The sequence below is a fragment of the Anas platyrhynchos genome, chromosome Z (genome assembly GCF_047663525.1).
Source record: "Anas platyrhynchos isolate ZD024472 breed Pekin duck chromosome Z, IASCAAS_PekinDuck_T2T, whole genome shotgun sequence".
In the NCBI taxonomy this organism is placed as follows: Eukaryota; Metazoa; Chordata; class Aves; order Anseriformes; family Anatidae; genus Anas; species Anas platyrhynchos.
Window position 1 is genome coordinate 12,215,762 of NC_092621.1, and position 23,275 is coordinate 12,239,036.

General features: G+C 38.3%; 1 protein-coding gene across 14 annotated transcripts in view; it reads left to right on the top strand.

Annotated features, from left to right (window-relative positions):
• RAI14 (retinoic acid induced 14) overlaps positions 1 to 23,275 on the top strand; it is a 105,334-nt gene that overhangs the window by 73,908 nt on the left and 8,151 nt on the right. For 7 of the 14 annotated variants that reach the window (XM_027446239.3, XM_027446236.3, XM_027446238.3 and 4 more), the window contains 9 exons: positions 11,750 to 11,838; positions 13,572 to 13,636; positions 15,782 to 15,839; positions 16,562 to 16,632; positions 18,025 to 18,131; positions 20,537 to 20,715; positions 21,384 to 21,412; positions 22,467 to 22,553; positions 23,176 to 23,253. In XM_027446239.3, coding sequence (XP_027302040.1) covers positions 11,750 to 11,838; positions 13,572 to 13,636; positions 15,782 to 15,839; positions 16,562 to 16,632; positions 18,025 to 18,131; positions 20,537 to 20,715; positions 21,384 to 21,412; positions 22,467 to 22,553; positions 23,176 to 23,253 — 763 coding nt within the window. The remainder of the gene's footprint in view (positions 1 to 11,749; positions 11,839 to 13,571; positions 13,637 to 15,781; positions 15,840 to 16,561; positions 16,633 to 18,024; positions 18,132 to 20,536; positions 20,716 to 21,383; positions 21,413 to 22,466; positions 22,554 to 23,175; positions 23,254 to 23,275) is intronic. The other 7 variants (XM_072031764.1, XM_072031763.1, XM_027446241.3 and 4 more) reach the window with 1 other exon arrangement.

A 23,275-nucleotide genomic window follows, 5' to 3' on the forward strand; every position in this document is an offset into this window, starting at 1 on the left:
TTGATATTAAATTTCCTGAAAAATTACTTTCCACTTTCGTCTAACTCTTAGAAATGCTAATGAAACATCTGGGCATGGTTAGGCAAAACCATGCTCTGCCAGGATAGTAAATTGGGCTAATTAACTTTCCATTATATTCAGTATGAGCCAATTGTTAATGTATAGTGAGAGGAATTGCTTGTATCTCCACAATGGAGCAGCAATACTTAACTTTGATTTTAGAGTTTGGCAATACATGAAAAAAATCTATATTTCATACAAACATTACTGTACTGACAGTCATACCTTATGCACGCTTTTAAACGAGATCCATGGAGTGCATTTCATGCCAGTGGTTTGTTTCTGGCTCTTGACTGAAAGAATTTCTGATGGTTTGAGTATACGACCTGTCACTTAGACTTTGAGATGTACCATGATTCAGTTTTTAGTTCTTAGCTATATTTTTCACAGGACTTTAAACTAATACCATTCATGTTCTCTTATGTGCATTTTTGAAACATTTTTTTGAAAGACATTTTAGTCTTTTTTTACCTTCATGTTCAAAAATAAAAAGACTAGGTGATCTTCTAAAGAGACAGAAATTAATGCTCCTTGTTTGATTTCAATTATGAAGATCCTAAACTTTGCATCTGAGAAAGTGAAACTTCTTACTTTCTCTTTACTAATTTCATATATGGTAAAAGCAAGCAAATTTCACTTAATTTGAAAAAGCAAATTCTCTATTTGATATACATTTCTTTGAATGTTGAGAAACATCCCATGACTTCAGTGTCTTACATGCACAGGGCTTCCTGCAGATGATAGTTGGAGTTCAAGGATGAAACAATACCTTTTTCTAGGAACCAGCTTATGTCTTCTGTTTTATACTCGCTCTTCCAATAGACCAATAGGATGGCTGTTACTAATAAGCTGTTGCATTTCATGTCTATTAGTAGGCCTATCATCTCAGGAGAAAGCAAGATGCCTTTTGAAGGGCCTCCGTGCATGTGTTTGGGTACCTCATGAGCTGCTCGCCCCACTCCTGTAGGGTTGGCCAAACTTGCAGTGGAGCACCAGGCAGCTGGCAGAGTTCCCTGTAAAGCAGCTCCATTTGCAGAGTTGCCAAATACCCAGATTTTACCAGACCTGGCCAGTTTTCAAGAAGCTTCTGAGATGCTTGAATGGGAGCATAGCCTAGATGGTTGGGAGTTTTTGTGTGCCTGGCTTGAAACAGCTGCAGCTTGGCTCACATGGAGGCAGAGCATGGTGCCCTGCTTCTGCGTTACGAGCGCCATGGCAGCTCCTTGCACTCCTCTTATCCAAGCTGGCAAGGGAGCAGAGGGGAAGCGTGCCTCCCGTGGGCTGGGCCAGAACCAGGCCCGCCAAGACTGGAGGGGATGGGGCTAAGGCTGCAGTTGTTTTTCAGATTTATATCTGCATAATGGGCTGCAGTTGTTTTACGTGTTTTTCAAAGACTTATGCAACCAAATGAGCTGTATGTGTAGATTTTAATTACACCAACTGGCTGCTGCTAGTTTAAAGTGCTCTAATCTAGGAAGAGAAAGGGAACAGAAAGCCAAAACTGAGCAACATGTAAAAGCTGGATTTTTTTTCTCCAAAATGCTTCTTTATCTGGCTTGTATACCACTCTGCATCTTCTGCTACCTTCTTTACAGGTTCATGCTGTGTTAGGAAAAAATACAGGAATTGGTTATTCCTTCACATGTCTCTATTTCATTCCTTTCTCTTCTCCAAAAGTGTGGAGTCTTTGTTAAATGCTTTACTAGCATAGTTATTCTGAAATGCTAAATAAAAATGTTACCATTAACATGTTATAGGATACATGTTAACAGGTCATCTTAACCAGTAGTCTCCGAGGAGCGTGTTGTTAGTGGATTTAGTACTATGAGTATATATTAATGCACTTGGGTAATAATTCCCCGATGAAAAGAAATTCACCGTATACAGTTAAAAAAAATAATAATAATAAAAAAAAGAGTAGTTCTGTTCTTTCAAATCTGAATAGGTCCAAACTGTTAGAAGTTTAAAAATCACAGAAACTTCAAGCAGCACATACCCTGAGCTCTCCTTTGTCAACATCCCTGATGTTGAACAGGGATATCTATGCTCTTTGGTTCTTGGAGCACTGTATGCAGTTTTTAAGCCTTGCTGGATTTTCATGCAACAAAAATATTTTCTTTAGATTAACTTTTACCCAGTTGTTCTCAGCCTTTTCCAGTCTTTTCCTGGCTTCTTGTTATGCTAACATGCTTTGGGATTTCCTGGCTCTAATTTCATGACTTTTCATGTAGTAGGGTGGTTATTAGCTTTTGCTGGCCTATAGACAATAATACCAAGCACATTGTGTTGTAGGATGGAGGCTGAGGGAGGTGCTAGTCATTGCTTTCATTGTTGGACATAAAATGAAGTTTGAACCCTCCTCTGGCCTTGCAAGCAAGGGCAGCAGATGGGTAGCTGGTTTTACCTAGCCCTAGGGAGAAAGTTGAACTGATACGGATACATCTATGACATCCTCAGAGACTTTGCTCTGCTGAAAAGATGCTTTGCCAGAAGGCATATATATCGAGAAGCTAATTGTGAACCACTTTGGACTCAAGATGTGGGATGTGCTTTTAAAGAAACAATCAGAAGGAAGCTTTCCTGGAAGCTGGCCAATGTTACACTGATCTAAAAGAAGGGCTTGAGAGAATACCCAGGAAATGATAGACCTGTTTAGTCTGTTTAGTGTAACATTAGTGCCTGGAAAACTTAGAGATTGTCCTAGATGTTATTGAAAAGCATTTAAAGAGCAAAGCTATTATCAGGCATAGTTAAACATGGGTTCATGAAGGGAAAGTCCTGCCTTAATAATTTGATCTGAAACGATAAGGTGGCATGCATGGTAGATGAAGGGAATGTGGCGGATGTAATCTTCCTGGATCTCAGTCGATACCATCCCTCACAGCATCCTTCTGGACAAAACTGTCCAACTGTGAGGTGAACAGGCTCATGCTGTGCTGGGTGATGAATTGGCTCAACAGCAGAGCTCAAAGGGTTGCAGGGAATGGGGCTGGTGGCTGGACACTGGCGGTGTTCCACAGGGCTCAGTTGTAGGACCAGTCCTGTTCCACAATTTTATCAGCGATCTGGATGCAGGAGTGGAATGCATCCTCAGCAGGTTTGCTGATGATATTAAACTGGGTGGTGCTGCTGACAGCAGCAGCAGGGAGGGATGAGAGGCCTTGCAGGGGGATCTACGTAGATGGAAGCATTGGGCAATCATCAACGGCATGACGTTCAACCAAGGAAAATGCTGGGTCCAGAGCACAATATAAGAAAAGAATTTAAGAAAGAATTCAGAGGAAGGCACCAATGCTGGTAAAAGGGCTGGAAGGCATGTCCTGCAAGAAGAGGCTGAGGACACTTGGGTTGTCTGCTTTGAAGAGGTTCTCTGCAGCTCTCTGCATCTTCCTGAGCAGGGGAAGAGGAGAGGGAGGTGCCGGTCTACATGTATACTCAGTGAGAACCGATCACAGCGTGCGTGGGAACAGCACAAAGCTGCACCAGGGGAGGTTCATTAGGAGCAATTTCTTTACCATGAGGGTGGCCAACCACTGGAAGAGGCTTCCTAGAGAGGCGGTTGCTGCCCCATGCCTGTCAGTGTTCAAGTGATGTTTGGACACTGCCCTCAGTAATGTGCTTTAACTTTTGGTTAGCTCTGAAGTGGTCAAGCAGTTGTACTCTTTGTAGGTCCCTTGCAACTGAACTACTCTATTCTCTTCCCTGCTCTGATTTCTTCCTCTGACCTTCGCTTTAGAGGCATATGCAACACTGCTCTCATTTCTAGGCTTTTCTATTTCATACCCTGAAACATCAACAATAAAAGCAGCATTTCAAATCTTTAGACTTTCTGTCAACACCTAGGAGTACCCTAAGGCTTGACCTTGGCAGAATCTGTGTTTCAATTTGCTGATGTTAGTTACTGAGGGCCTTTAAAAATGGACAGTCTGCAGGAAACTTCGTATGACAAATTGAAATTGTGAGCACTTAGATTTACAATTAATGGTACATGGAAGAAAAATCTATATGCTTCAGACTTGAAGGGGGGAGTTTGTGGTAATGTGGTAATAGAGTTTGCCAAAGAAAACTGTGCATGAAAATGGAACTGCTGGAACACAACCTGAGAATGAAAAATATAAAGCTTCTGGGGATCTCAGAAATCTCTCTGAAGAGCAGCTGGTTAGATATTTTTGCTGAGTTTGAAGGCTAAAATCAGGAGTCTGTGGCTTGCCAGCTTCTGTAGTGCATGATGCAATTGCTTCTTTCCTATTAAGAAAACAGCCGTTCAGCAGGCTTGCCTTTTTTTCATGTCCTATACCTTGAGGTGTGTATGATTGAAACAAGATTTTTTATGCTGTGAGGCAAAGCTGGAAACTGTAAATGAAAACTGTGTTTTTTGAAAGCTGTTCCAGAATATATGCTAACAGTGAAGACCTATATATTTTATGCTAGAGGGCTTTGTGTGTATTAGGGAAAGCAGATACCATCTCATGTTTAAACAGAGGATAGGAGAACAGAAGCTGGGTGTCCTGCTTTACACTGTAGTGGCTGGTACTAAGAAGGAGAGATGGGAAGAAACACTCATCTCCTAAAGCCAGTACTGCTTATGTCACCTTTCTTGAAATCTTCATCTGTCTACACTCCAGAAGAAGGCAGTAGCAACTCATTGATTGAATTTCTTTTTAAAAACCACAATACTTTGTTTTCTGAGTTTTTAATAGTGCCAACTCTGGCTTGAAAATGAAATGTATTTCCTATAACTGTTTTTCCTATAATTTTTGCGCTTGTGGTTACATGTGTGCATGACAGGAGCATGACATGGACAGCCTGCACTTATGGAAAAACCACATTAACTACATTCACTCTTAACAGGAGTGAAATGGATGCAGTGTAAAGCTATGGGTTTTAATTGTTAAAAAATAAAAAAAGTAAAACAAACAAACAAAAAAAAAACTAGTAAGTATTGATATTTGTGCCTGTAGATGTATGATATGCCCTTAAAACAGCCTGTGATTTGCTGAATATCTGAATGGTATTTTTGGGCTCTCTCTCTGTAGTATAGTAGTGTCTATCGTAACTGAAATGTATCTTCATGAGGATTTATCTGGTGATATCCAATATTTGTCTTTCTCTCTTGATTTTAATTTGGTTCTCATCTTGAAGCTTTTTCTGTCAAGACCTTTCAGTGTGGGATTGCCAATGTGGGTAGGTCCTGTTCCCAGATCTTTATTCTGGCTTGGGGTGAGGGGCAAGCCTCAAGAACTCAGTACCCTGACACACTTTAGGGCAGGAGGACAAGGGAGCAAGAGCAGCTGTAGGGTGGGGATAATCCAAATTACTAATTCTGCTGCAGTCTGCTACTGCCGTTTTCACACTCAGCTAATAAGTATGAAAAGAAACTCCGTTAGTGAGGAGGCAAGACTGCTTTTATTCCCAAATTAAGGATTGGTAACATACATCCAGATGGTTAGTATTGACAGGCTTGCCAATAGTGAGCTTCAGTTCACTATTTCCTTTGTGGTTGAATCACTGGCTGCTTCTAAGACATGCATCTTCTCAGGTGAGTGATTGTCACTTGATTATGAAAGATAAAGGAAAGATAAGGATACAGTAGCTTTCACAGGGAAATGTTCAGAGTCTCATTTTAGTTTTTAGTTTTAAGGTGAAATTCTACATCTTCTCAAACTTCACTGTCTTGAGGCTGGTCCTGTTCCTTCATTTGCAGACGGCATGCACATACATGTGACTGTGATGGAACAGTGGAAAACAATTTTGTTATTTTTTTTCAGCGGGTTTTGTTCCCTCTGTCAGCTCATGTGGGTACCTACCTACCTGTGCAGATAGATGGCAAGGAAGAAGCAGAACCAGCAGCTGGATCAGCAGATGCTAGCCATGGAAGCATAATCCTTGCTGGAACAGAGTTACTGCTTTGCTACGAGCTCTCTATGGGTCAGCAGAGGAAGACAGAAAACACCTTCTCAGTCAGGACCATTCTTGGCCTTTCCTATTCTTTAAATCTGAAAGTGATTATTTTTCTATGAATTAGGTTCAGGATGTGTCAGAAGTTTTTTTATTGGGTATAAAAGGCTTACTTCCTTCACTGTTCTTTATGTTGATAAAATCCCAAACTATTCACAGAAAAGTAAACAGTACTCTTCTCTAATTACTTGTCGTCATATTACATGCCAGAGGACACCACATTGGACGTTAGTCACTCGGGAATACAGTCACTGCAGGCACATCTGTGCACTGAATATGCTGCTTTTGTTGTACTTGCAGACCTTTCCCATCCAGCTCAGGTCTCTGCCACACTCTAGCACTTCTGCCACTTAGCCTATGGTGGAAAGCAATCAAAAGCCAGGTAGCATCTAGTCAATGTATTTTTGCTGTTACAATTGAAGGGGGAAATTGAGGCTGTGAGGGGTAATACTGATTGTGAAAATCACCGTAGACATTTATACACCAGATGCTGCCTCTAAAATGTTTAAAAGTTTAAATCAGTGCAGAAAATTTTCCAGATTATCAATGAGTCTCTTAACGACTGAGGTACCTGGCAAAATCACTTTTCTCATCTGGTAGCAGCAAGAGTTGAATGTTTTCCATTTCTCTCTCTCTTATCAGCATTGCAAAGTCTCCAGGCAGCTCTGTATCTTATTTTATCAATCTTGTTTGTTTGTGTGAAGGTATTGGTCAGTTTGAAAACTGTAAATCATCAAATCATTGGCAGACAAGTCAGATTTTTTGAAAGTAAACAAAGATTTGACGTACACTAGAAAATGAAGAAGAATGATATGCTTTGGGGAGGAATGTTTTTACTCAAAATAAACCTTGACAACGAGTATATGTGAGTTCATAGCGTATTTCAAACATTCTTGCACTTAAAATATTTTCAGAGCACTCAGATTAAAATGGCAGAGAACAATAGTATTGTACTCTTGCATATGCATTTGACTTTGTTCTGTGTTTGTCGAAATGCTGTATTTGCTATTTTCTGTTCACTTAGCATCCATAATTCAACCATGTTCTTTATTTGCTTTGGATTTTGGTAAATACCATGTCAGACTACTTTCAGGCCCTGGAGAAATTCTGTGCTACAGAGAATGCTGATTCTGCCCTGAAAGAACTCTGGAGCATGACCCTGCCATACAGAAATGGAGCCTGTAACAGGATGTAATTTTTCTGCTCTTTTAATTTTGTTTTTCTTTTCACAAATAAAAATTTCCTAGTGTTAGAAGGTTATTGTCTCAAATTAAGACTTAATATTTATTTTTTCTTATTTCATCATGTTCCACTGTAATTTTGTGGTATTTTCTCTAGTTATATGGACCACCCAGTTGTTTTAAGCCAGCTGTCAAAATATCATTCAGTAAGAGGATTGTGCTCAGTTCGCAGGATCTAGCTGTGTAAATGGTTCAGCAGAGAACCTGGATTCAGCATACACAGGTCTCGTTACTAATATCACCTCAGCAAGCTCAGTTAACTCAATTTTTACAAGTCTAAGCTCTAAATGTGGATTAATTCTGATCTTTTACCTGTGGTGAAATTATTTGTTTAAAAAAAAAAAAAAAAAGTAGTAAAAATTACTGCACTTTTCTGTTTGAGTTACTCTCTGGCATTTAAATAATTTCTGGAAATACTCATTCTTGACTTCATAGCAAAGACTAAGTGTATCTCAACTCTTGTGCTCTCTGTCAGACACCCACTGAAGAAATCTCCATTCCCTTGCTAGTTTGACTTTATAACTGAAACACAGAAAAGATCCTTAGCACTGAATAAACGACTGGCTTACTTAGGACAGTCGTGTTTCACTGACATCTATCTGTAAGGAATCTGCTGTTCTCAACTAATTCAGGGATGTCATATGCAGCTGTCCACACCATTCAGTCAGCAAGCATTCATAAAAAGCATCTATCAATGCATTTGAAAATGTTACTTGAGCAACCTTTTTTGGTCAGGAAAAAATTACACCTTACAGGACTTGGAGATGATAGCCTTGCAGCTGTTCTCCAGTTGACTCCAAATCTGATGAAATTTTGCTGTGTTCCCGCTTACTGTCAAGGCTGTTTGCTCCAAACAGGCTTTGTGTTTTTCCTGAAGAATGTCATTTATCACTTTATCCTGTTCATAACTGAGTAGTTGCGGGACCTGTACATTCCCGGTGGAAAAAAGCAGTGTTAAACAATTGATCTTTATCAGCTGCTGCAGAGGTGGATCTGATACCTGACATGCCTCATTTTTGGATCCAGTAGGTGGCTGCTACTCTGCTGCACCGGAAGGTCTGGAGATGATAGTAGAAGACCATCCTGTGCCACAGGCATGGTAGAAATGTTTGACAGCAATAAAAGAAATCTGTCTCAAATCAATTCAGTCTGAGGTACCAATATGTAGCTGGGAGTATCAGCAACAGGCTTCTCTTTTGTGAAAGAAAAATGAACTATGTTGGAACGGGGATTTAGACTGAGTGAGAATGTAACCCTCAGTGTGGCCCTTGCTCCAAATCAAAACTTATATGTTTGTTTTTATTTGCCTAAATCATTGCAAAACCAGGAAGTGGGAGGAAAAGTTGTTTGCTTTCATATAAAGGGAAGTTTATTCATGAAGGATGCAAGTAAAAGGCACCACTGCTCAAGGCTTCCAGATGGTGAGAACTCCAGTGTTTGGAAACCTGCAGCTTTTGCTTCAAGTATTTTAGGAAAGTTTATGTAGCTTGTAAAGAATTATTCTGTACTGAAATCAGTTTCTCCAGGCTTTGTTTCAAGAGCTTCCCTTGCAATACACCAGCCCTCAGTGTCTACTTCTGGAGTTTTTTTCATTTTTTGGTGGGGGAGGGTGAAGGAGGGACTCATAATTTTAAAATCAGATAGAATTACTCCCCAGGGTGAGGACTGTGTCCAGTCCTCTGCAAATAACTCTGATTTAAGTATGAATGTAATAGGTTCATCCTAGTCCGGAACCATTCTCCTCTCTTTTGTAAGCAGGTCTGATTTCCCAGTGAACCAGTTCAATTTACTAACCTGTAGTAAACTGAACTAGCTGTGTCCCCCACCCCAATTGCTTATGGACTATTAAGAAAAAAAAAAAGTCTTACTATAGGGTTATGTTAGGGATGATAGCATTAAGGAGGGGACAGATAGACAGTAAACATCTGAGAGTGAGCAGTAGCAGCCCCAACCGTGTTTGACTCAGGTAACTGTGTAAATGAATGCGAGTTAAACCTTACCACCCTCTCTTTTCCCAGGACTCTTCAGATTGCTTCTATGTTTTTGCTTTAGTTAGATCCTTACATCTTTCACGCGTTTTCTCTCATCTTTCTCACCACCTGCAATGCTTACTGATGTTTCTTTGATCCTATCAATTTGGGAGAAGCAATACTTTTGATCAGGGTTTCCTTAATTTGTAAATTTTTGATAGCATGAAACTAAGCACATGCATGTGTGATGACTCGTTGAGAACTGCCACAGGAATTGTTTGCATTGGTGGGACTGATTGTTCATAAGTACATAGCCTGAAAGGAGTTAAGTTTTTCTTCTCTGTTTTCTTTGCAGTCTGATTTTACCTAAATCAAACTTCTTTTGCTCTTGCATATTCTTGTGGCATTTTATCCTCCACAGTCTGTCTCTATAACCTTAACGTTCTTGATTTAGCCAAGTTATTATTATTCAAGTATTTATTATTCTTATGAATATAGTCAAATGTAAGAGAGCCAAGTGTGCGCTTCACAGCCTTCCTGATATTTAAGTGACTTTGACTGTATTGCTTGTCTACACAAATGCATCTGAATCTGTTTCAATATTTACCAGTATGTTGTGCTGGCCAAATTAGGGGTGATGGAATTTGTCAGACTCCCTTTGCCTTCCTCTCCTAGCCATTTTCCCAGAGCCTGAGAAACCTTTTCTTCCGAAGAAGAATGTTTACACAACTTCGCATTGGTCACCAAGTACATGAAGTTTTGATATCTGAATGACTAGAGAACAGCCAGCAGCAGGGCTTCTTATGTTTTTAGAAGTGTTAACTCTTCAGTTTGTTTATGGCAGTAGTGAGCAAGTGGACAAGCATACAGGATATTTTTATACTTGCAGAGAACAGTTCAAAGCTCAAGAACTGCCTGCCTACCATTTGGAGTCAGCAGCAGGCAGTGGGCAAGGACTTCGTGTAGGAAGGGAGATAGTTGCTGTACTTGGTACTTTGTTCCAGGAGTGCTCCTGCTTTGATTAATTCTCAGCCCTTTGCCAGATCTTGTCTGTAGGTCTTTTTCCTCTGCTTGGTTTTCAGGAAGGCTGCAAAGAGTCTGCAGCTTAGAGAACCACAGTGTTGCAGTTCACATACTCTGTGCCAGAAATGTCTGTTTCTTTCTTGCCTGCTATTCCTGGTTGCTCTGCCTAGCATGCTGAATTTTCAGTGCTAGCTTTAACATTTAAAGGAAGCAGTTGTCTGAAATGCAAACTCTTAAATACAGTGGAAATGTGTCTACATGATTAATTAGGCTCCCTTTAGATGCTGGGGGAAAAGGCCTTTAACATAGGGGTGTGGTGTGTTAAAAATAAGAAAACATCCCAGGATTACTGGCTTTTTCAGTCTGGGGCGTGCTTATGTATGTACCAACTTTTCATACACAATTTAATAGTAATTGAAAGTGTTTTGTCTCTAACTTGCTTTTTTACATTACATCAGTTGGAAAACAGCTCTCTATATTAAGCTGATATTAGTAAGACCATGGGGAAGTAATATGTCTGCTTGTACTCTCTCCATATCTTGAGACTCACCTGTATTGGCACAATATGCGTCAGGATGTTATAAACTTCTCAATTTTCAAAAGATTTTCCTTTGTCTTTGCTTCTTATCTTAATTAAGTTAGCAACATGTGTATATGCTTCTGTGAATCAAATTCTGTGAATCCTTGAGATGTCAAGAACGTCAAAGATGAGCTTTCAGTGTAAAAGTCTTGAATTCAGCATAACATCTTCAGTTTATTCTGCAATCATATCTTTAGTAATTTATGCTGTTCAGTGTGTCCTGCCATGGTGTGGTTGGCAAACTCTCCAAATTTTCCAATGTTCAAACAAGCAGATGCTTGAGATGGGAAAACAAAACCAAAAGTTGGAAAATATATCCCTAGCATAGTCTCAAAAATATCCAGTAGCTTTCATTCCTCCATGTTACATTCACATACACTGATTTATTGATTTATTTATTTTACACACATGCGCGCACACACACACACACACTTCTCTCCTGTGAAGAAAGTTGTCTCTGTGGAGGACAGTTCAGAAACAGAGCTTGATTTAGTTTAATTCAGGAACCAAATTACCTTTTAGAGGAACTAAATTTTGTCTGCTGAAAGAGGACAATTACGATGGTCCTGAGTGTCTAGAGCAAAGCCATTTTTTTCTTCAGTAATTTCCTAAATCCAGGAATTCTATGAGGATATATTGAATCACTAGGAACATTAGTTTACAAACCCTGTTGGGCTAGATAGATGCACATTAGGTATATGGCTTGGGTTAATGAAACATCACCCTTTCTAAATGTATGAATACAAAAGTTTTTGATGTGCTTTCTCACTTTCAGAGCAATTACCTTCTTGGGAGGTAGTGGAGGTTTGCCAAAAGATCTAAGGACAGGGAAGGCAGAACTTGCCAGTACTTGATTTATGAATGAAGGAGAAAGGAGGTCTGTAACAGAACAGTGACATGTAAATGCTCTCTTCCAGCTTTCACCTGGCAGCTACAAAAGGCCATGTAGAATGCCTGAGGATTATGGTGACACATGGTGCAGACGTGACAGCCCAAGATGGTGCAGGTATGCCTCTGAGAACATAAACGTGTAGCATAATATGCTTCATTTGCCTATAGTTCTGTATGTGCAGATTGCAACGAAAATTTGACAGTACTGCTCCCTCTCCCTTGCATACCATCTATGAAAAGCACTTCTAACCTGTGAGGGTTTGGATATGCTTGCTTTTCTGCACATAGAATTCAGATTCTATGCCTTTGAAAATTTTTGCCCTGATACGATAAATGCCAGAATTTATAGTGGACTCCAGTTGCAAAATAATAGTTTGATTTTATTAATTATTGCAGTTATTACACCCCTCCCCGCCCCCCTCCCTCCCCAAACAAACAAACAAACAACTTTCTGTTAACTTCATGTGAGGTTTTGCATAGATTAAATCAAGGTCTTGTGTGTTGCTTTTATGTGTATCCAAGCTATTAACTCCGTTAACTGCACAGAAGTTGCAGTAAGACGTTTACTCAGGATTATGACATACGGAAAAAAGCTGATATGGGCTAAAACAGAGAGAGAACAGTTAAATATGCTGTTTCAGCCCTTGAAAGTCTATGTCTTTATTCCACTAGGACAATAATGAGAGCTGAATCTGAAACTGGCAAACACTTCTTAGTATATTTCGGTTGACGTATCTGGGGAATCTGTGACCAGCATTCTGTCAGGCTAGCAGAACCACCTAAATGAAGTGTCAGTATTCTGCCCATGGAATAATGATCTGTAAATGCTGGGTTCAGTTTTAGCCACCAATTACAGCCCTAGTGAATTTGTCATACACTGAAATGATTTGCCTCCATGAGGAAGTGTCTGTGATACTACAAGAAGTATTCAGATCATACATAATGATAAGAGAATATATACACCCAATAGTATTACTCAGAATTCATACTTCATCTTGTCTCAGGTTTTATTAGTCATTTGGATAAATAACAGGTTGCCTGCTCTTGCTTGAAAGTGTCAACCCTGTGTCTCTTAGGAAACGTCTTTTCTGTAAAAGTCTCATTATTTGCTGTGAGGTTCTACTGTCTGGAGTGGCTCTAGTGTCTGTTACTGAGTACTGAATCTTAGCTCCTTCTTTCTTGCACAAATAATTCATTCTTTTGTTGTCTTTGGCCTATTTAATTTTTCAGGGGCTCTGTAAGATAAAACTAGAGGAGAGACTGCAAAATCTTTCATCGCTAATACATAGTCAGTAAATTACTGTATTGCATAGCTAAATATGACCTCACAGATGCTAAGTAAATTAAGAGAAAGGGATGTCTACAAGATGTAAACTGAAGTAGTCATGTGTTCTGAGTCCTCATATATTTGTCTTTCATGGATGATAAAAATTTGTTGTAGTGATGAGTTTAGCTGGTTTTGCTCTTGGTGCTAGTTTTCTTTTTTCATTGCAAAAAAAAAAAAAAAAAATCATGTGGACACCTTGACCGACATCTATCTGCAAGTGAGGCTGTGTAATTTAGGAATTTTTTTTTTTATGAAACAAAACATATCTGCATAAAGTTAGACTTCCACTAAGGCAGACTCTGACACAATGTTTGTGTCATTCCTGTATGTAAAGCTAGACATTAAAATTGTTGTTCAGGTAGATAATGGAATAGTCTGCTGTATCTGAAGAAACTGGTAACTTGTAACAAGTAAACTTGTGAACTTGTAACTTGATGCAGGATTTTATTTTATTTTCTCTTGCTAATTCCAATGCTTTGCAGTGATTGAATGCTTAATTTGCTTTGCTTTTGTTGATCTAGGGCACAGTGCTTTACATCTTGCAGCAAAGAACAGCCACCCTGATTGCATTAAGAGGTTACTTCAGGTAAAGTAAAAATTAATATTTTTGAGATTTCACATTGGTGTCTCTTCACTAGATACTGACACATTTCCTGTTAATAATCTGCATCACACTCCTATACTGTTGTTCTGTTTCCTTACAATCAAGAGACGAGCTTGAGTTTAAGACTTTTTAGGCACTGTGAACAGATGATAGCAACATCTCCCCTGAGTTGTCTACAAATTCAGTTTTCCCTGTGCAGCTGATCTGACATAGCGGAGCTAGGTCTCAAGCGGACTAATTTCCCAATTTTAGTCTGTGGCTGGATGGCTTGGAAGTAGATGGTACAGAATAGGTATAGGGAAAGAGGATTCTTAATGTGCGGTGGGACTTTGATAGTGATCTACTGGAATGCTTTCTGTCTGTGCAATATAAAAGAATCCATTGTTGACCCGTGTCAACAATGGCTGTCAGGTTTACAGTCAAAGGTAAAAGAAAACAAAGTAGTTTGGTACTAATCCTCAACAACATGACATGAAGCACAGTGAGGGGTTAGAAAAAGTAGAAAGAAAGGAGTGGAAGGAGGGGGGGTAAGAAAAACAAAAATGAAGATAAAGAGAAGGTTCTTAGGACACTGAGGGAGGATGAAGATGTGTGTTAGTAAGCAAGGAGACACATTGTTCATCTCAGCTCCGTTGCAGAAAGCCACATAAGTTTTGTTGATGGAGGTGATCAGATATTTAGAAGGAGTGTAGAATTACCAATAAGATTGTGGCTAAGACAACGGATGAAATAATGAACCTACAAAATAACACTGCCTGAGTGCAGTAGCACAGAAAGGAATTGGATCCCACATCTCAACCTCCAAATTCCTTTCCACTGGTTCCTTCAGGGTTACTCCAGACTCCAAGTCTGTTGTGACTGATGCCTGTCAATGTCTCTGACCATATTGAGTCAAATTTAATCGATTCCCAATCATTGCAAGCTGAACATCCCACCCCCTTCTTCCCCACCATTCTTGCACAGTTGGAAGGGGTTATGATTAAGCAGCAAGACTCTTCTCTTTGTGATTTGGTTAGCAAAGTCCACTAGATTCTAGAGCAAACCCATTTAGAGCATAAACAGTGACATCAAGCTGTCACTAATTGTATCGCATGCAAGAGCATGATCAACTCAGCAGCTAGATGTGTTTAAATATCTGCTGCCTATTCACCTGCCCGCTGTAACCGCAAACTGTTTTTGTTGATGTCTTGCTAATTTTATTACAACATATGTATTTCCAAACAAGTTTGTAAGTCCAAATTTAGTAATATTCTCCAATAATTCATGCTCTTTGGATTGCTTTCTTGCATCTGTAGACCAACTTTATGATATAAGGTGTTTGTACGTGTGAGAAAAGTCTAATCTTAACATAATTATTTTACCCAGGCTGAATCTTGATGTTTTTTGTTATATAATTTGGTAGCCGGCACAAAATTGTTTTCCTGGAAAACCATGGAAGAATTGGAGGCAGTGCTACATTTGAAAGTTACAATATCTAACGTTTGACTTATAGAAACTAAAAATATCAGTGTGATATCTTTATTTGCCATAAACTAGAAGTAAAATCTTCTGTACCAAAACAAGTCTTTATAAATATATGCAATCTGGTATTTTTATATTTATTACTTCAAAGCCTAGCTTAATCAGTAAGCAGGTGGCTTAAAATATTACAAAATATAACTAGCTTTTAGATGATTTAGTTCTTACATATGGAAGTGAGGCATTATGTCCTTCAAGAGAAACAATTTAATGCTAATGCATTAGAATGTGTTTGCTTTAGCTCCTAGTGTAATGTAAAATATGAAGCTTTTGCTTTTCTCAGGCAAGGGGTGGAGAGAAGAGATTCTTTTCAGTTTCCAGATAGAAACTGTTCCAAAACTATAACTTTTTTTCTAGGGATATCTCTTACCATGTATGTTTCATGACTTCAGAATAAGCTCTTACCAAGAAAGGATGGACAAGATTGGTAGAGAGGAAAGCTGTGCTTTTCATCAGTATTCTTGTTCACTTTTATTATATGGGCTGAACTTCGTGGAATAGCTCATAAAACTATTCTCTGAGATGTTCAGCTCTCTGTCCTTAACATCAAACATATGTGTTTTTCTTGGTGTTTCACTATTATTTTTTTCTCCTTTCTGAACTATACAGTCTAAATGTTCAGTAGACAGCACTGACAATTCTGGGAAAACAGCTTTACACTATGCAGGTAACTTCTTTGTTAAAAGTGTGTACTATGTATTTTGTCATGCTTGATGTTCCTAGCTCATGAGCTTGATGAAGCTTTGTAGGTTCTAAATGCATAAATATAGTGACTCCCTTTCTGCTGATTGGAAAAACAGTGGGCAGAATGGTGAGCTGTATTAAAGTTGGCTACTTTCTGTTCTGTCATTCCATTTTTTTCTAGCTTTCTTTGACTAATCTTTTGATTTTATTTCCAACTTGAAATGTCAGATTTATTGAAATGCATGCATTTTTAATCTGACAATGGAAGTTTACTTTTCTAAAATTAACATATTATTGACTAATTGAAGATTCGAGCAGCCGAGGGATACGTGTTCATTCTCATGGCTTATAAATTTGGGGTATTTTTTAACACTGTGAATAGCAAATTTCAGTTAATTATAGTTAGCAAGTTCACTCTTACATGTGCAAAGCCATTTAAATATTTAAATATTAAGATAAGTTTGATTCTGACTCTAGTGCTTAAAGATCACATGTTAATTTGGACTATAAATAATAGTTTTATTTCTGCTTACAGCTTGCTGTTCATTCTCTGTCTGTTTCAATCTTCCTTAAAAACAGATATGATTTAATTGTTTTTCTTGAACACCATTGTAATGATGCAATATTGCAAATGGGAAGTGGGGAACACAGGTTTCAAAAAAAGTGTTTCATGGACTTTCATGCTAGTTTTTTTATTTCTTTTAGCTGCGTGTGGTTGTCTTCAGGCAGTTCAACTTCTCTGTGAACACAAATGTCCAATTAACGTCAAAGATTTGGTACGTACCTCTTCTCCCATTGTTCACTTCAAAGCTTTTACCTCCTGCTTCAGTCAATCTCAGGTATCGTAGTTCAAAGCAATACTACTGTTGTATTTCATTTTGGATTTCTCTGGCAGAGAATATTCCTTTTGCAGCTTGCCATAGTAGATGTGGGAAACCACTATCATACACTAGTGGTAGGATTTGCTGTTTGTTAAATTGAGGGTTTGATACAAGTGTTTAGAATCCATTCTGATATATTCAAAACACCATTAAAAGTCTTCCCACTCGCTCCAGTAGACTGCGGGAAACGCATGTTATGTGGCAAGTGCTGCAAAAAAAAAACCACAATTTGGTATAATGTAAAGGCTAAGGGACAGTACATTCTCTATTATGAAGTGACTACAAACAAACAGATCTATCTGTGAGAATGATGCAGTTGCCTGATAGAAAACCCTGATGATAAAGAGAGTGGATGTGACAGAAATTAGACCAAAAAAAGAGGGGGAAGGAGGGCATTTAACTTTTTTTTTTTTCTTTCTTCCATCTTATCTTCCTATCTGGTCTTTTTGATGAGTTTAAAAAAAAAAAACAACAAAACACTCATGAAAATTAGATCTAAAATTTCAGCAGATGCATTTTAAAGGCAGAAACATTTGTCTTTTTTTTTAATCCTAAGAATTAGGAAGGCTGTGGGAGAATCTTAAGATGCCCTCAACTGCATCATGGGTGATCATGAGGAAGACATAGCTAAACCCACGTCAGGTGCACAACAAAATGATGTCAAGCAATGGTCACAGTTTGGGCAGTAGAACTGATTGGGAAATTCCAATTATGTGTTAAGGAAAAAAAGAATTATTACCATGTAGGTGGTGAAACATTGGAAATGGGACCAAAAGACACCATGGTGTCTCTGTCTGTGGACATGCTTAAAACCTGACTGGACAAGTCTCTGAGCAATGTACTGTGAAGTTTGCCTTTCTTTGGAATGAGGGCAAAGGAGAAAAAAAAATCTCTGAAGTTGTCTTCCAATTAAAGTCACTCTGTTATTGTAAGAAATGTTGTATTTGTGCCCTGTACTTAGTTAAAATTAACCTTTTTGTTGTGGACTTATTTATAGGCATTGTATAGTTGCAAAATCACCGTGTTATAGCATTAAGCAAACAGAAAAGGGAGTACAGACAGCAAAAAGCATTCCTGTTCCTAATGCTTTGCTGAGTGATTCCATTCCCAGTACTAAAGGAAGAAATTAAATAAACCCAGCTACATTTATGGTACATGAGAAAAATGTACAGATAGTGCCTTGTTTGTGCTGTGTAGAAGGAAGGTGCATAGCTGACCTTTAAATCTCAGGGTGGTATTTGTAAGTTGTCGAATTATTGTTTATAGTTTCTTTAAATGCATTCCTAGGATGGGAACATACCTCTGCTGCTTGCAGTACAAAATGGTCATACAGAAGTCTGCAAATACCTTCTGGATCACGGAGCAGACGTCAACACCAGGGATAAAAATGGAAGGTACAGCAGGTTAACCATCACCATGTTAATTCTTTCTCAGGGTTGACTGTCAAACGATGCTCTCTTCCCAAAACTGTTGTTATGTGAAATAATGCTTTCAATACCAGAGAGAATATCCCAATTGTCAAGAAAGCTTACAGAATTCTGCCTAAAGGGAAAGAAACTAAATAACTCTAAAACTAGATCATGCCTGTAAGATTTTCATTGGGTTACCAGAGCAGCAAATCACATTTTAAAATCATTCCTGCAAGAGTTTGAATGATAGCACTTGCCCACACGTCACTTTGTATGTGTCCCAGTTTTCAATGCTGCTCTGTTCTTGGCGTGAGTTAGTTTCTCCAATTTTAATCTGAAAACTGTTACTTGGGAGTGACATCCATGGGGATCTCTCTTTTCTAACGTAACACAGCCACAGCACCAAGAGAAAATACAATAAAACTGTTGTATCATGGAGATGCTGTCTTCTTAGAAAGTGCCATTTAGCGACTTGTTGCATTAATAGACATCTAGTGTGTCAGAAAATTGTTTATAAACCAGAGCATCCTTGTGGAAAAAAATGTACTCATTTTGATGATACTGATGAAGTTCAAGAGCTTTTGAAAATTATGGACTGTTTTATAAATGATGAAATGGCAAAGGTAAGGCCAGATGCTGAGAAGACTTGGCACTTAATAATTATCTTGATTATTATGTGATACAATGCCCATATTGTTCTTTGGCAACACCTGGAAGGATGAGATTGGGCCCTAGCTTGGTTTATGAGAGTTCAAAGTTCTATTAGTCTGCTTTTTGTTTTAAGTTGCCCAAAGAAAACCCCTTTGTTAGTTCTCAGTTGGTTCATTTGTTCGAATGGCCTCTACGGTGCTTTGAACTCAAGGTGCTACCATTCTGGGACCTCTGCCTTTCTCTCACTTGCTTACTTTTAATCAAGAGGTAGTGCTAACAGGTTGTAATTTAATTGGATGGAGGTATTTCTGTTATAAATAAGACAGTACTTGCAAGTTTGGTATTCCTTATTTTTTTTTAAAGAAAGTACAGTGTGTAAAAGCAAGAAAAACTATATAACATGGAATGTACCATTTTAATTCCAACTTTCCTTATGGTAAGGAGAATAACTGCTCTGGCATCTCTTGTTCACAGAATCGATTGCATATTTAATGAAAAAGCAGAAGCCTTAACAGGAGGAGAAAGAGAGAGCCTTTGCAAATGGCTTGTCCAATTCCGTCTGTTGTCCAGACTAAGCTAGTCATTTTGGCAGTCTAAAACCATCCCTGTGAAACTGCTATCCAAGTTACCACTCAACATTTGACTTTTTAGCACAGTACTGCAACAGCCATCGCTTCCTGAGGGCTCCCCTTTTACAGGGAGTGTGTTTAATTCATCAGTGAAATGGTTGCCTTAATATCTAGTAAATACCTAAACAACTGGGGTTGTTCAGCCTAGAGAAAAGGAATCTCAGGAGAGACCTTATCACACTCTACAGTTACCTTAAGGGAGGCTATACGGAGGTGGGGACTAGACTTTTCTATCAAGCACCAAGTGATAAGACGAGGGGAAATGGCCTCAAGTTACACCAAGGAAGGTTTAAGTTCGATATTGGGAGAAATTTCTGTAGTAACTTCTCAGTTTCATATCTGCACTGAGAAACGTAGTTGTGTGTGAACTTGGCCAGCCTATTAGGAATGATTTCGTATTTAAAAGGGAGAATTCTGCTGTGTCAGGAAAGCAATATTAGAGCATGCTCGAGAGGTGGGGTTTTCTGTGTTTTTGTAATTATCCTATGTGTGGTTTATGATCCCTAAAAGTCACTGAGGAAAAACAGACACAACCTGTTAGGAAAATGTTCCTTCTGTATGTTACCCTTACTGTAGGAGGCACTGTCAAGCTGCCCTGTGTTGGAGAGAGAATTGATTGTGCTATAAGACACTTCTTTATCTTTTTTATTTGAGAATGGCTCAGGATTTGAGGTCAAACCACCTTTCAGTCTCATTGAAGAGCTTTGAGAAATATGTTTAGCTTTTTGGGTGATAGCTGCTTAAAAACAACATGAAATAAAGGCTTTTGTGTTGTAATTGAAGTGTGACAGTGAGATCTGGTAGTCTGACTTTATCCTTCATCCACTTCTCTCTCTCCTTTTAGCTTCACGAACCCATTTTTAGAAATGTTTGGAGATATGTGCAAAATATAACAGGCCTTTGCAGAAGGTCCAGCTGGGATGTATGGGGAAGAGGAGGAAGGGCGGGCAGGTGTCTGTGCATAGAAAAGACAGTTGCATGTGTGTGTTGATAAATATGTTGATAAAATTGTTCTTCATTACACAATACCTGTCACTCTTTCTTCCTTACAAAATGAGCTGCTGCTTCAAAGGCTATTCTTGATAATTTTATCTTGTTTCTTTTGTCCAGAACTGCTTTGATGATGGCTTGTGAAGCTGGTAACCTTAACATGGTGGAAGCGTTCCTTAAGAAAGGTGCAGATGTCAGTTTAGTAGATGTCTTTGGGCAGAATGCCATGCATTACTCCAAAATCTCTGAGAATGCAGGGATCCAGAATCTCGTATCATCAAAGTTATCTCAGGATGTGGGTACGTAAGAGATGCTGTTATACTGTTTGTCACTTTTCATTTTGGCTATGTTTATGTTTATTAATGAACAAATTTACTTTGTAAAGTAACCTGAAAATTTTCAAAAGCTATCTTCAAGATGGTCTGTCTGAAGCTTTTCAAAACAGGAAAATGTGGTATTTGCTGTATATGGTAATATCCAATGTGAGACAAAATATTCAGCAGGGCAAACAGGTGGTCTGGAGAAAGAAAAGGTAAGCAGATGTAACAGCATAAAGAACTCTTGCAATGAATTTGAACTAGAGCTTCTCTTTACTATGTGAAAGACTATGTTTAGCTCCTCAGTAGAAGGATTCAGAAGGAACTAATGCAGACGGGACTTTATGGTCAAGCTAAAACAGATTTTTGAAGTAGTAAGTTAATGTGAACGAATGGTGAGAGGCTACAGTAGAAGCAGAGTTGTCACAATCCTTCAAGTTTTATATCACTGTGAAACAAACAAAAAAAAGCAGCGGAGAAGATGTATTTAAATGCAATTTTTAATTTTAAGTATATTGCTCAGATTTCAAACAGGAGTTCAAAAAACAAACAGCATTTATGATGCAGGAAATTAGAGCTGAGAGAAGTGTTAGGCAAATAACATTTTCGTTGATCATTGTTCTTAATTCTGCTTTTTTTTTGCTTCACAGATACAAAGTCACCCACTAAATCAAAGCAGGTATTTATCCTTTTGATTTTAAAAATTCTTGGGCTTTATAGACTTGTAGCTCATGGAAAAAATAGTAACTGTCATGACTAGTAGCAGTAGATGTGACTAGTAGCTAGTAGTCACTGTGAGATGCACATCTAATAACTGCTCTGTAATTTGAAAAGTTTTTGTTGCTTATTTAAAGAATGTGTTTCAGGAACATCAGTTTTGGGTTTACCTTCTCTCTGACATAGCTGCCAGATTCCTCAGTGACAAAAGGAAGGGAGGATGCATGTGCATGCGCACGTGTGTGCCAGGAGGATACTCCGCCGTTTTCATGTATTGCAGGAGCTTTGCTGGACTCCAGTCTCTTAAAACTGTATAAAAATCACCTAGAAAAGTTTTCTGTTTCCAAAACATCTATCTGAAGGTTTTCCCTGGTTGTACCTTACTAGTGACCCCTATCTGTTGAGACTCTTATCAGATTTAGGCAATTAAATAAGTTTCTTACATTCTGTATTTAGTACCATGCTATCTTGGAGTGCAAATATCTTGTAGACTTACTTGCTGGTGGCTGGAAATTAGATGAGGGTGCTATGTATTAGTTCATTCTTTCTCTGAGTGGAGAAGTTGGGTTTTTCAGGGAGTTCAGGCAGAAGCTGATGGAGGGGAAACATGGTAGCTGTTAAGAGTGGCATGGCTGGAATATGAATGAATGGAAGTTGATGGAGAGGAAAGATGGTAGCTATTAAGAATGGCATGACTGGACTATGAATGAATTTCTGAAAGTATTCAAAATCACTAGTGCTAAACTTGTTGTCAGCTTCTGCTTTTTCACTAAATCTTGTTTGTTTTCACTGAAGCATGGATTACAAAGGAACATATTCTTATTGTTAGGCATGTTTAATATCTTTGTGTTATTAGAAATGTAGTCTTTACATAGAAAAAAAGGAGCTGCATGAGCTGCTAAAGTTGATATTAATGTGGGAAAATATATATGTATATATATATTTGTGAAACAACTTGCTCGGACTTTACTAACCAAACTAACAAACCTACCTTCTCTGGCTGGTGAAACTTTCAGCATGATCAAGGCTCTAAATTAAGTTCAGAAAGAAGTGGAACTCCAAAAAAACGCAAAGCCCCACCTCCTCCTATCAGTCCTATTCAGGTAAAGAAAAGACCAATCTTGAGATACTTTTAGGGGATGAAGAACATTTTGACCATTATGTGAATGATGTGGGCTGAATTTGAGCTGTCTCTCCTTCTTTATATGCCTGTCATGTTATGAGTGCTTTTCCTGACATTAAGATGACACATTGATGAGTTTAACTAAGAAAATTGCTTGAAATATAGCATGGTTTAAGATACAGTAGTACAAATTTTACTGTATAGGTGCTTTTTCTATCTAAAATTGAAGGTTTGATTGTTTTGCAGACTTCCTTAAGTAAATTACATGTATTTTAAATCCACATATGTATGTACACGTTATTATATGCACATATACATATGATAGTAAAACACTTAAATTGATTTGTATAGTATATCAAAATACAGTTTAACAGTTGTTATATTAAACAGAAAAGTTACCCGTACAACAAACGCATTGCAAGTGTGATACTGGCTCAAAAGAGTAATGAATAATTAAATTTGCTCTTTGAAATTAACCGAGTTGTTACTTATGTTAGTGCAAGGAAAAGTGCTCGCATGTGTTTGTGTCTATATATGGCACATGTTAGAGGATTAGTTATATGTATGCATACATATACTTATTTATATATAATCTTTTACAGCTTAGTGATTTGTCCTCTCCACGCTCATCAACTTCAACTCCCATGACAGGAAAAGGACAGGCTTTCTTTGCTGACCAGGTATGTGAGATGTCAAAGTTAT